Raw genomic sequence first — 14,022 nt, forward strand, 5'->3', positions numbered from 1 at the left:
ATTTAAACAGGTCTCTCCAGGATCACAGCACCAGCTGTATATAATATATAAACATCATATATAAACAGGTCTCTCCAGGATCACAGCTCCAGCTGTATATAATATATAAACATCATATATAAACAGGTCTCTCCAGGATCACAGCACCAGCTGTATATAATATATAAACATCATATATAAACAGGACTCTCCAGGATCACAGGTCCAGCTGTATATAATATATAAACATCATATATTAACAGGTCTCTCCAGGATCACAGCTCCAGCTGTATATAATATATAAACATCATATATTAACAGGTCTCTCCAGGATCACAGCTCCAGCTGTATATAATATATAAACAGGGCTCTCCAGGATCACAGCTCCAGCTGTATATAATATATAAACATCATATATAAACAGGTCTCTCCAGGATCACAGCTCCAGCTGTATATAATATATAAACATCATATATAAACATAACATCAGCTATCTGAAACCAGATGAACCACTAAACACTATAATGTTAGTAGATGGTGTTTGTGGACATACCAGGTACTGTGATGTTGACAGCATTGCTGTGTTCTCCAGACCCAGACACACACCAGTACACTCCACTGTCTGATGGTATTAGTGACACGGTGCATGAAGACCCTTGTTGTTTTCCCCAGTCAGTACTACACTCTGAAAGGTTTCCTCTCTCTGAGTTCCTCACCACTCTCCATCCAGCAGAGTTCCCCTGAACCTCACAGCTCAGAGAGACAGACTCATATTCAAAGAACTGAGATCTGTCAGGACTGACACTCAGAGAGGCTGGAAGAGAGAGATCTGAGAAAGAGACAGAGAGACAGAGAGAGAGAGAGAGAAAGAGAAAGAGAGAAAGAGAGAGTGAGAGAGGATTATTAAATATAGGCCCTCAAGAGCAGTAAAGCCTGTATTGGAACAGAGATGCTGAAACACAGCAGAGAACCTATTCTCAAGATGTTTAACTTAGTGATACTAAATCAAATTTCGAATCAAACTTATTTATAAAGCCCTTCTTACATCAGCTGATATCTCAAAGTGCTGTACAGAAACCCAGCCTAAAACCCCAAACAGCAAGCAATGCAGGTGTAGAAGCACGTTGGTTAGATAAAACTCCCTAGAAAGGCCAGAACCTAGGAAGAAACCTAGAGAGGAACCAGGTTATGAGGGTGGATAGTCCTCTTCTGGCTGTGCCGGGTGGATATTATAACAGAACATGGCCAAGATGTTAAAATGTTCATAGATGACCAGCAGGGTCAAATAATAATAATCACAGTGATTGTCGAGGGTGCAACAGGTCAGCACCTCAGGAGTAAATGTCAATTGGCTTTTCATAGCCAATCATTCAGAGTATCTCTACAGCTCCTGCTGTCTCTAGAGAGTTGAAAACAGCAGGTCTGGGACAGGTAGCATGTCCGGTGAACAGGTCAGGGTTCCATAGCCGCAGGCAGAACAGCTGAAACTGGAGCAGCAGCACGGCCAGGTGGACTGGGGACAGCAAGGAGTCAGTCCTTTCTGTCCCCATCTATCCTGAGATCTGGAGACAAGGCTTTATATTCTAACAGATATACTGAAACACAGCAGAGAGAGGCTAATCTCTAGCTGTTTAACCTGGTGATGAGGGTAGGATACTATCCTGAGACCTGGAGACAAGGCTTTATTACACCTAGATACACAAATGGTGACATGTTTGACCCTGTAAATATAGAGACATCTCTGTCGTGTAAGGTAGGTAGGGTTAGTGTAGGGGTAGGTAGAGTTAGTGTAGGGGTAGGTGGGGTTAGTGTAGGGGTAGGTAGGGATAGTTTAGAGTAGGTAGGTAGGGTTAGTGTAGGGTAGGTAGGGTTAGTGTAGGGACCGGTAGGGTTAGTGCAGGGACCGGTAGGGTTAGTGTAGGGTAGGTAGGGTTAGTGTAGGGTAGGTAGGGTTAGTGTAGGGCAGGTAGGGTTAGTGTAGGGGTGGGTAGGGGTTCGTGTAGGGGAAGGTAGGGTTAGTGTAGGGTTAGGTAGGGGTAGTGTAGGGTAGGTGGGGTTAGTGTAGGGGCAGGTAGGGCTAGTGTAGGGTAGGTAGGGTTAGGTAGGGTAGGTAGGGTTAGGTAGGGGTAGGTAGGGCTAGTGTAGGGGTAGGTGGGGTTAGTGTAGGGGCAGGTGGGTTAGTGTAGGGCAGGTAGGGTTTGTGCAGGGTAGGTAGGGGTTAGTGTAGGGTAGGTAGGGTTAGTGTAGGGGTAGGTAGGGTTAGTGTAGGGGGAGATAGGGTTAATGTAGGCGTAGGAAGAGTTAGTGTAGTGGTAGGTTGGGTTAGTGTAGGGGTAGGGAGGGGTTAGTGTAGGGGTAGGTGGGATTAGTGTAGAGTAGGTAGGGTTAGTGTAGGGGTAGATAGGATTGGTGAAGGGGTAAGTAGGGTTAGTGTAGGGTAGGTAGGGTTAATGTGGGGGTAGGTAGGATTAGTGTAGAGTAGGTCGGGTTAGTGTAGGGGTAGGTAGGATTAGTGTAGAGTAGGTAGGGTTAGTGTAGGGGTAGGTAGGGCTAGTGTAGAGTAGGTAGGGTTAGTTTATTGGTATGTTGGGTTAGTGTAGGGGTAGAAAGAGTTAGTGTAAGGTAGGTAGGGTTGGGGAGGGGTAGGTAGGGTTATTGTGAGGGTAGATAGGGTTGGTATAGGGTAGGTGGGGGTTAGTGTAGGGGTAGGTAGGGTTAGTGTAGGGGTAGGTAGGGTTAGTGTAGTGAAGGTAGGGTTAGTGAGGGTAGGTAGGGTTATGTAGAGTTAGTGTAGGGTTATGTAGGGTTAGTGTAGGGTAGGTAGGGTTAGTGTAGGGTTAGTGTAGGGTAGGTAGGTAGGGGTTAGTGTAGGGTAGGTAGGGTTAGTGTAGGGTTATGTAGGGTAGGTAGGAGGTAGTTTGGGGGAGTCAATAGGTTGTATATAGTGTCACGCTCTGACTGAGAGCTGTGTTTTCTCTGGTTAGTTAGGTCAGGGTGTGATATGGGTGGGCAGTCTATGTTTTTGTTTCTGTTTTGTTCTTGTTTTTCTATTTCTAGGTTGAGTTTTGGATGATCTCCAATTAGAGGCAGCTGGTTCGTGTTGTCTCTAATTGGAGATCATATTTAAGATGGGGTTTGTCTATGGGGTTTTGTGGTAGTTGTTTTCCATTTTGTGACTATCACCTGACGGAACTTTTGGCTGTCGTTTTGTTGTTTTTGTTAAGTATTATCATTAAAGTAAATATGAGCACTCTACACGCCGCGCCTTGGACCCCTTTATACGACCCACGTTACAGAACTACCCACCATGATTGGATCAAGCGGCTTGCCCAGGCAGAAATGGACACCTGGTCACATGAGGAGTGGATGGAAAGGAGAAACTGGACTTGGGGGCAAGTGATAGAGAGATATCGGAGCCTACCGGGGAAGAACGGGAGGAACCCCAAAACGTTTTTTTGGGGGGGGCACACGGAGAGTTTGGCTGGGCCAGGACTGAGACCTGAGCCAACTCTCTGTGCTTATTGTGGTGAGCATGTGCCTGCCTCCCGCGCTCTCTCTCCAGTGCGCCTCCGTAGCCAAGTACGTCCTGTGTCTGCTCATCGCGCTCTCCCTCCAGTGCGCCTCCATAATCCAGTACGTCCTGTGCCTGCTCCTCGCACTCTCCCTCCAGTTCGCCTCCGTAGCCCAGTAAGGCCGGTGCCTGCTTTTGAGCACTCGGTCCTCAGTGCGTCTTCCTAGTCCGGTGAGACCTGTTTCAGCTCCACGATCTAAGCCTCCAGTGATAAGCGATGGTCTGAAGCCTATAGAGATGACCCATGGCACGAAGCCTCCAGTGATGATCCATAGCCCGGAGCCTGTAGGGATGTTCCATGGCACGAAGCCTCGAGAGGTAATCCATGGCCCGGAGCCTGTAGAAATAATCCTTCGCAAAAAGCCTGAAGGGATTATAAATGGTCCAGAGCCTGTAGGGATAAACCCTGGCACGAAGCCTGTAGGAATAATCCATGGCCCGGCACCTGTAGAGATCATCCATGGTATGAAGCCTCCGGTGATGATCCATGGCGCGGAACCTGTAGAGATTATCCATGGCATGGAGCCAGCAGCAGCGGTCACTAGTCCGGAACCGATAATGACGCTTCCCAGTCCGGAGCCTCCGGCGACGCTCCTCCGTCCGGAGCCTCCAGTGACGCTCACCAGTACAGAGCCTCCAGTGACGCTCACCAGTACGGACCCTCCAGCGATGCTCCCCAGTCCGGAGCCTCCAGCGACGCTCCTCAGTCTGGAGCCTCCAGCGATGCTCCTCAGTCCGGAGCCTCCAGCAAAAGTATGGGAGTGGTGTCGGTGGACCGTTCCTCGGTGTCGTGGAGACAGTGCGTCGGCCTTGATGTTCCGGGAACCTGGTATGTACGAGATAGTGAACTGGAATCTCGTGAAAAACACAGCCCACCTGGCTTGACGAGGGTTCAGTCTCCTCGCCGCCTGGATGTACTCCAGATTACGGTGATCAGTCCAGATGAAAAAAGGGTGTCGCGCCCCCTCAAGCCAATGTCTCCACACCTTCAGGGCCCTTACCACAGCCAGCAACTCCCTGTCCCCCACATCATAGTTACGCTCCGCCGGACTCAGCTTCTTAGAAACGAAAGCACAGGGGCGAAGCTTCGGGGGCGAGCCCGAGCGCTATGACAGCACGGCTCCAACCCCAGCCTCGGACGCATCCACCTCCACTATGAATGGCAAAGAGGGGTCCGGATGCGCCAGCACTGGAGCATCGGTAAACAGAGTTTTCAGCCGACAAAAGGCTCTGTCCGCCTCCGCCGACCACCGCAGCCGCACCGGCCCCGCCTTCATCAGTGAGGTAATGGGAGCCGCCACCTGCCCAAAGCCCGGATAAACGTCCGGTAGTAATTGGCAAACCCTAAGAACCGATGCACCTCCTTAACCATGGTCGGAGTCGGCCAATTACGCACGGCCGAAATGCGGTAACATTCCATCACCACCCAGGATGTGGAAATGTGATACCCCAGAAAAGAGACGGCTTGTTTGGAGAACTCACATTTCTCGGCTTTGACGTACAGGTCATGCTCCAACAGTCGCGTGTGGCGGAGTAGATCAGAATGTCATCGATGTACACCACCACACCCTGACCGAGCAGGTCCCGGAGAATCTCGTCCACAATGGATTGGAAGACGGCTGGAGCATTCTTCAACCCATATGGCATGACGAGGTACTCATAATGGCCAGATGTGGTACTAAATGCGGTTTTCCACTCGTCCCCATCTCGGATACGCACCAAATTGTACACGCTCCTGAGATCCAGTTTTGTGAAGAAGCGTGCCCCGTGAAATGACTCCACCGCCGCAGTGATGAGAGGTAGCGGGTAACTGAAGCCCACCGTGATGGAATTTAGACCTCTATAGTCAATGCACAGGCGCAAACCTCCCTCCTTCTTCACAAAAAAGTAGCTCGAGGAGACAGGTGATTTGGATGGCCGAATGTATCCCTGCCTCAAGGACTCAGTGACGTATATTTCCATAGCCACTGTCTCTTCCTGAGACAGGGGATACACGTGACTCCTGGGAAGTGCAGCGTTAACCTGGAGGTTTATCGCACAATCTCCTCGTCGATGAGGTGGTAATTGAGTCGCCTTCGTTTTACTGAAGGCGATAGCCAAATCAGCATACTCTGAGGGAATGTGCACGGTAGAGACTTGGTCTGGACTCTCCAACGTAGTCGCACCGATGGAAACCCCTATACATCTGCCCGAGCACTCCTTCAACCACCCCTTAAAAGCCCTCTGTTTCCACGAAATCTTAGGATTGTGATTGGCCAGCCGGGGAATCCCCAGTACCACCTGAAACGCCGGGGAATCAATGAGGAAGAGGCTATAGTCAATATGTAGCTATTTCAGTCTGTATCTCACATCACAGAATAACATTTCTGAGAGCAGCTAGAACAATTGGAACCTTTATGGAACCTTCTTTACTAAGAGAATAAGGACTGGAGACATGAAGAACCAATGAAGAGACCAGGAAGAAATGATACTATTATAGAACAGGTGATGAATATAGTTAAATGTTACTATTATAGAACAGGTGATGAATATAGATAAATGTTACTATTATAGAACAGGTGATGAATATAGATAAATGTACTCACCTCCACCTTGTCCGAGGCTACAGTATACCAGTGTACTCAACAGCACTGAAACACACAGAGAGAACTATCACTATGGTACATGATGTAAACACTGAAACACACAGAGAGAACTATCACTATGGTACATGATGTAAACACTGAGACACACAGAGAGAACTTTCACTATGGTACATGATATAAACACTGAAACACACAGAGAGAACTATCACTATGGTACATGGTGTAAACACTGAAACACACAGAGAGAACTATCACTATGGTACATGATGTAAACACTGGGCTGTACCACAGATATTAATTTCCTTAATAGTATAGTGACACATTTGTGCGTCAATCTAATTAACATAATACAAACATCCCCAACAAAATCATTCTGTTTAAGAGGTATCTATTTTTTTGCTTTCACTCCAACACATCCCCTACGATGGCCTTACTCATCTGCTGTAGAAAGTGTGTTTTGCTCTCACGACCCCCACAAGTGTCACAGGACTCATCTGAAGGTAACCCATACAAATGAATGGAAGTATGGAGATATATATAGATATTAAACCTTCATCTGAAGGTAATCCATACAAATGAATGGTAGTATGGGGTCTGATACCATGGAGACAGCTAGTCTAACTGGGGTCTGATACCATGGAGACAGCTAGTCTAACTGTGGTCTGATACCATGGAGACAGCTAGTCTAACCTGTTAGGGCTAGGGGCAGTATTGACACGGCTGGATAAAAAACGTACCCGATTTAATCTGGTTACTACTCCTGCCCAGAAACTAGAATATGCATATAATTATTGCCTTTGGATAGAAAACACCCTAAAGTTTCTAAAACTGTTTGAATGGTGTCTGTGAGTATAACAGAACTCATATGGCAGGCCAAAACCTGAGAAGATTCCATGCAGGAAGTGGCCTGTCTGACAATTTCTTGCCCTTCTTGATTATCTCTATCCATTACAGAGGATCTCTGCTGTTACGTGACACTTCCTACGGCTCCCATGGACTCTCAGAAGGCGGCAAAAAGCTGAATCGTGGCTTTGCAGGCTCTGGTTGAAAAAAGTAGCGCGTTTGGGTAGTGGCTGGTCACAGTACTGTGAGACTCAGGCGCGTGCCCGCGTCAACAGAATGCTTTGTTTTCTTTTGTCTGTTTACCTAAACGCAGATTCCCGGTCGGAATATTATCGCTTTTTTACGAGAAAAATGGCATAAAAATGGATTTTAAACAGCGGTTGACATGCTTCGAAGTACGGTAATGGAATATTTAGAATTTTTTTGTCACGAATTGCGCCATGCTCGTGACCCTGATTTACACTTTGGATAGTGTCTTGACGCATCGAACAAAACGCCGCTGTTTGGATATAACGATGGATTATTTTGGACCAAACCAACATTTGTTATTGAAGTAGCAGTCCTGGGAGTGCATTCTGACGAAGAACATCAAAGGTAATCAAACTTTTGTAATAGTAAATCGGAGTTTGGTCAGGGCTAAACTTGGTCGGTGTCTAAATGGCTAGCCGTGATGGCTGGGCTATGTACTCAGAATATTGCAAAATGTGCTTTCACCGAAAAGCAATTTTAAAATCGGATACCTCGATTGCACAAAGGAGTTCTGTATCTATAATTCTTAAAATAATTGTTGTGCTTTTTGTGAACGTTTATCGTGAGTAATTTAGTAAATTCACCGGAGGTTTGCGGGGGTATGCTAGTTCTGAACATCACATGCTAAGTAAAAAGCTGGTTTTTGATATAAATATGAACTTGATTGAACAAAACATGCATGTATTGTATAACATAATGTCCTAGGTGTGTCATCTGATGAAGATCATCAAAGGTTAGTGCTGCATTTAGCTGTCTTCTGGGGTTTTGTGACATTATATGCTAGCTTGAAAAATGGGTGTCTGATTATTTCTGGCTGGGTACTCTGCTGACATAATCTAATGTTTTGCTTTCGTTGTAAAGCCTTTTTGAAATCGGACAGTGTGGTTAGATTAACGAGAGTCTTGTCTTTAAAATGGTGTAAAATAGTCATATGTTTGAGAAATTGAAGTAATAGCATTTCTAAGGTATTTGAAAATCGCGCCACGGGATTACACTGGCTGTTGCGTAGGTGGGACGATTTCGTCCCGCCTAGCCCAGAGAGGCTAACTGGGGTCTGATACCATGGAGACAGCTAGTCTAACACCATGGAGACAGCTAGTCTAACACCATGGAGACAGCTATTCTAACTGGGGTCTGATACCATCGAGACAGCTAGTCTTACCGGGGTCTGATACCATGGAGACAGCTAGTCTAACTGGGGTCTGATACCATCGAGACAGCTAGTCTAACTGCGGTCTGATACCATGGAGACAGCTAGTCTAACTGGGGTCTGATACCACGGGAGACAGCTAGTCTAACTGGGGTCTGATACCATGGAGACAGCTAGTCTAACTGGGGTCTGATACCATCGAGACAGCTAGTCTAACTGCGGTCTGATACCATGGAGACAGCTAGTCTAACTGGGGTCTGATACCACGGAGACAGCTAGTCTAACTGGGGTCTGATACCATGGAGACAGCTAGTCTTACTGGGGTCTGATACCATCTAGACAGCTAGTCTAACTGGGGTCTGATACCATCTAGACAGCTAGTCTTACTGGGGTCTGATACCATGGAGACAGCTAGTCTAACTGGGGTCTGATACCATCTAGACAGCTAGTCTTACTGGGGTCTGATACCATGGAGACAGCTAGTCTTACTGGGGTCTGATACCATGGCAACAGCTAGTCTTACTGGGGTCTGATGCCATGGAGACAGCTAATCTAACTGGGGTCTGATGCCATGGAGACAGCTACTCTTACTGGGGTCCGACATATAATGAAAATACATTACAGACAGAAGACTTTACAATTTACTTACACTTAAATACCAGGTTTGCTGTTCACCTGCGCTAAAAAGATGGGAGTTCCATGCCGGGCGGCAGCGTAGCCTAGTGGTTAGCGGCGTTGGATTTGTAACCTGAAAGGTTTTAAGTTCAAATCCCCCAGCTGACAAGGTACAAATCTGGAAGCCAATTCTAGATTTAACTTTGGATTGGAGATGTTTGATGTGAGTCTGGAAGGAGAGTTTACAGTCTAACCAGACACCTAGGTATTTGTAGTTGTCCACATATTCTAAGTCAGAACCATCCAGAGTAGTGATGCTGGACGGGCGGGCAGGTGCAGGCAGCGATCGGTTGAAGAGCATGCATTTAGTTTTACTAAATAGTTTTACTACTACATTAAGCATCTCCAATCCAAATCTAGAATAGGCTTCCTATTTCGCAACAAAGCATCCTTCACTCAAATTGCAAAAATCACTGAAGTATGGCCTATTTATTGCCTTACCATACATGAAGGGCACTTTTCGGCATTTGCTGTATGATCGATGAGAATCTCCATATTGCAAATGTACGGACCCTTACTAGATGTCCGTGACTGGTTTTTAAAATTTGCACGATGGCGTCGGGCCGTGTACCAGGGCAAGATCTTCCGGGAAGTCATCAAATAAAGTCTCACGAACATTCGGTTTCCGTTTTATAAAATGTTAAAATTTTGTCCCGGTAAATTCCACCAGATGGCGAATGGAATCTTATTGCAAATATACAAATATCACCAATCACGACATGGCAATTTCTCCTAAATGGAAAAGACTTCACAGACGAAACTTGGTGAGCGTAGGTTTGGCCTAATGGGTTGTTAGCCCAGAAACAAGATGGCGTCGATGCTTTTTGAGTTAAGACCATTTCTCTGGGATGAAAGGTCAAAAACGAAAATAGAGCGCTAATTTGACCACTTCACGTCAAAGTACATGAACCTACGGTGTCAGGAAAAAAAGAACTAGCCATTTATTTATCGTAAATTACGAGAAATAGTACAATGTACAATTGGTGATGCTCAAAGAAATTTTATTTTTTCAAAAAAGTTACAGATCCAGTTGCAGCATGTTCAGACGAATCCGTTAAGGTGGGTTTCGGAGCTCTGTGAGATTTCTGTGATTTTCTGTGATTTTCTGTGATTTTCTGAAATCACACACATTCAACCCTCTGTAAATCAGTCAGTTCTTAACATAAAGATTTAAAACTCATAATTCTGTAAGAACCTACCCCATGGAGGATATGTGTTCACTTTCAGCTTCCTGTGTCAACCGGAAGTGCCTTAAATTGGGGTCATTCTGGCTGTTTCGAAGGGTTAAAAAGGTCAGATCTTTTCAAAACTTCATATGTGTGATTAGGCAACCCTCATGAACTGCAAATCAGTCATTTCTCCCAACAGATGTCAAAGAAAAGCTCTCTCTCTCACACACACACACACACACACACACACACACACACACACACACACACACACACACACACACACACACACACACACACACACACACACACACGAACACAGCAAGGATGGAGTGACAGAGTGCGGTACTTAAAGACACACAGAGCCTGCAATGGCATTACCATTATCTCTAGGCTGTGCCGAGTTCAACGAGACGCCCCGCTTGACCGTAGCTCGCTCTGAGCGCAGCGACGGTGAAAAAAGTAGCCTGCAATGGCATCACCATAATATCTAGGCCGTGCCGAGTTCAACGAGATGCCCCGCTTGACCGTAGCTCGCTCTGAGCACAGCGACCGTGAAAAAAGTAGGCCCAAAATGAAGCCTGGCCCTAAATTTTAGGTGATTTTGGGTGACAGCGGGAGAACCGTTAGGGTTAGAAGCACAATTCAACCTCAGGAACGTTCCTGAGGTCCTCCCGATCTGTGCAAGCCTAACCTTGACCTTGACCGTGTGGCATTAACCTGTTGGGGATAGGGGGCAGTATTTGCACGGCCGGATAAAAACGTACCCGATTTAATCTGGTTACTACTCCTGCCCAGTAACTAGAATATGCATATAATTATTGGCTTTGGATAGAAAACACCCTCAAGTTTCTATAACTGTTTGAATGATGTCTGTGAGTATAACAGAACTCATATGGCAGGCCAAAACCTTGAGAAGATTTCATGCAGGAAGTACTGCCCCCTATCCTAAACAGGTTAAATTGGGGTCATAGGGGGCTGTTTCGAAGGGTTAAAAAGGTAACATCTTTTCAAAACTTCATGTGTGTGACACTCCTAGGACATTATGTTATACAATACATGCATGTTTTGTTCAATGAAGTTCATATTTATATCAAAAACCAGCTTTTTACATTAGCATGTGCTGTTCAGAACTAGCATACACACCAAAAACTTCCGATGAATTTACTAAATTACTCTTGATAAACGTTTACAAAATACATAACAATTATTTTAAGAATTATAGATACAGATCTCCTTTATGCAATCGCGGTGTCAGATTTTAAAATAGCTTTTCGGCAAAAGCACATTTCGCAATATTCTGAGTAGATAGCTCGCTATCACGGGCTGGCTAATTTGACACCCACCAAGTTTGGCGTTCACTAAATCAGAATTACTATAAGAAAAATTGGATTACCTTTGCTGTTCTTCGTCAGAATGCACTCCCAGGACTTCTACTTCAACAACAAATGTTGTTCTGGTTCAAAATAATCCATAGTTATGTTCAAATATCCTCCGTTTTGTTCGTGCGTTCAGGTCACTATTCGAACGGTGACGTGCGGGCGCGTATCGTGACAAAACATTTCAAAATGTTCCTTTACCTTACTTAGAAGCAAACGCTGTTTAAAATCAATTTCCTCATAAAATAGCGATAATATTCAAACCGGACGATGTTGTTTTCATTCAAACAGGTGAAGAAAAACATGGAGTACTGTCGTGCGCAGTGCATCTCCAGGCTCTGAGCCACTAGGCTGTCCACTCACAAACAGAGCTGCTGAACCCTGCCCAGAGACTGCAGAGATCTCAGTCCACTTTCTGGCACCTTCAGAGAGCCTATGGAAGCCTTAGAAATTGTCACGTTACAGCAGAGATACTGTATTTTCGATAGAGATAACCTTAAAGGACCAGAAATGGTCAGACAGGGCACTTCCTGTATGGAATCTTCTCAGGTTTTGGCCTGCCATATGAGTTCTGTTATACTCACAGACACCATTCAAACAGTTTCAGAAACTTTAGAGGCTTTTTATCCAAATCTACTAATTATATGCATATTCTAGTTTCTGGGCAAGAATAGTGACCAGATTAATAAGGGCACGTTTTTCCACCCGGCCGTGAAAATACTGCCCCCTATCCATATCAGGTTAAAGCTAGTGAAGGAGATAAGTTTTCCAGTTTTAGAGATTTTTGTAGTTCGTTCCAATCATTGTCAGCAGAGAACTGGAAGGAGAGGCGGCCAAAGGAGGAATTGGCTTTGGGGGTGACCAGAGAGATATACCTGCTGGAGCGCGTGCTAGTGATCGGTTGAAGAGCATGCATTTAGTTTTACTTGTATTTAGGAGCAGTTGGAGACCACGGAAGGAGAGTTGTATGGCATTGAAGCTCGTCTGGAGGGTAGTTAGCACAGTGTCCAAAGAAGGGCCAGACGTATACAGAATGGTGTCGTCTGCGTAGAGGTGGATCAGAGACTCACCAGCAGCAAGAGCGGCATCGTTGATGTATACAGAGAAAAGAGTCGGCCCGAGAATTGAACCCTGTGGCACCCCCATAGAGACTGCCAGAGGTCCGGACAACAGGCCCTCCGATTTGACACACTGAACTCTATCAGAGAAGTAGTTGGTGAACCAGGCGAGGCAGTCATTTGAGAAACCAAGGCTGTTGAGTCTGCCGATGAGGATGTGGTGATTGACAGAGTCGAAAGCTTTGGCCAGGTCAATGAAAACAGCAGCACAGTATTGTTTCTTATCGATGGCGGTTAAGATATCGTTTATGACCTTGAGCGTGGCTGAGGTGTTAAACTATACAGATATTACACCATACAGATATTAAACCACACAGATATTAAACTATACAGATATTAAACCATATAGATATTAAACTATATAGATATTAAACTATACAGATATTAAACCAGATAATCACAGAGTATAAGACAGATGTGCTCCATCTCACCTGCCGCGACACACAGACAAAGAGAGAGAGAGAGAGAGAGAGAGAGAGAGAGAGAGAGAGAGAGAGAGAGAGGGGAGAGAGAGAGAGACAGAGAGAGAGAGAGAGAGAGAGAGAGAGAGAGAGAGAGACAGAGAGAGAGAGTACTTACAGAGCTGCCAGCAGAGTGGTGTCAGTTCTCTCATGTCTTGATGCTGAGTGAGACTCTGTAATCTCCAGTTATAGACTTATAGACCCTCCTCCTCCTCCTTCCTGTTCTGACACACTGAGACCCTGACCCCCCTAGAGGAGGAAACAGTAGACTACTAACAGAGTAGCCAGCAGAGTGGTGTGAGTTCTGAGTGAGACTGATCTCCAGTTATAGACAGTACTCCTCCTCCTTCCTGTTCTGACCACACACTAGGCCCTGCAGATGACGTGATGAAACCGAGGAAGAGAGACTAGATTATTTTGTCTATACTTCCTCTACCGCTGTATATTTCTTCATTGCCACTTCTCCCACCTCTGGGTCATGTCCGTTAAACTGTGTTATTCTGAGAGGATTGACCTCAAAACCCCTACTATCAGTCACTACTGTATATCTGAGAGGATTGACCTCTAACCCCTACTATCAGTCACTACTGTAGATCTGAGAGGATTGACCTCTAACCCCTACTATCAGTCACTACTGTAGATCTGAGAGGATTGACCCCTAACCCCTACTATCAGCCACTATTATAGGGAGGAGGAGCTAAAGGCTTGAGAGTCTAGGGAGTAGGGTCTAGAGAGTAGGGTCTAGGGAGTAGGGTCTAGGGAGTAGGGTCTAGGGAGTAGGGTCTAGGGAGTAGGGTCTAGGGAGTAGGGTGTAGGGGTTAGGGTCTAGGGAGTAGGGTCTAG

The 14,022-nt window shown here is 45.8% G+C and overlaps 1 protein-coding gene across 1 annotated transcript; it reads right to left on the reverse strand.

The window, feature by feature from the left end:
- Positions 1-343: 343 nt before the first annotated feature.
- On the reverse strand, positions 344-13,502 carry LOC123731772 (low affinity immunoglobulin gamma Fc region receptor II-b; the record flags this gene model as incomplete). The annotated part of the gene is given in 4 exon segments (XM_045711173.1): positions 344-369; positions 533-808; positions 6,136-6,180; positions 13,298-13,502. Coding segments are annotated over 4 exon segments (381 nt in total), but the record flags the coding sequence as incomplete, so codon positions are not given.
- Positions 13,503-14,022: the final 520 nt, after the last annotated feature.

Source organism: Salmo salar, unplaced genomic scaffold (genome assembly GCF_905237065.1).
Source record: "Salmo salar unplaced genomic scaffold, Ssal_v3.1, whole genome shotgun sequence".
Classification (NCBI taxonomy): domain Eukaryota; kingdom Metazoa; phylum Chordata; class Actinopteri; order Salmoniformes; family Salmonidae; genus Salmo; species Salmo salar.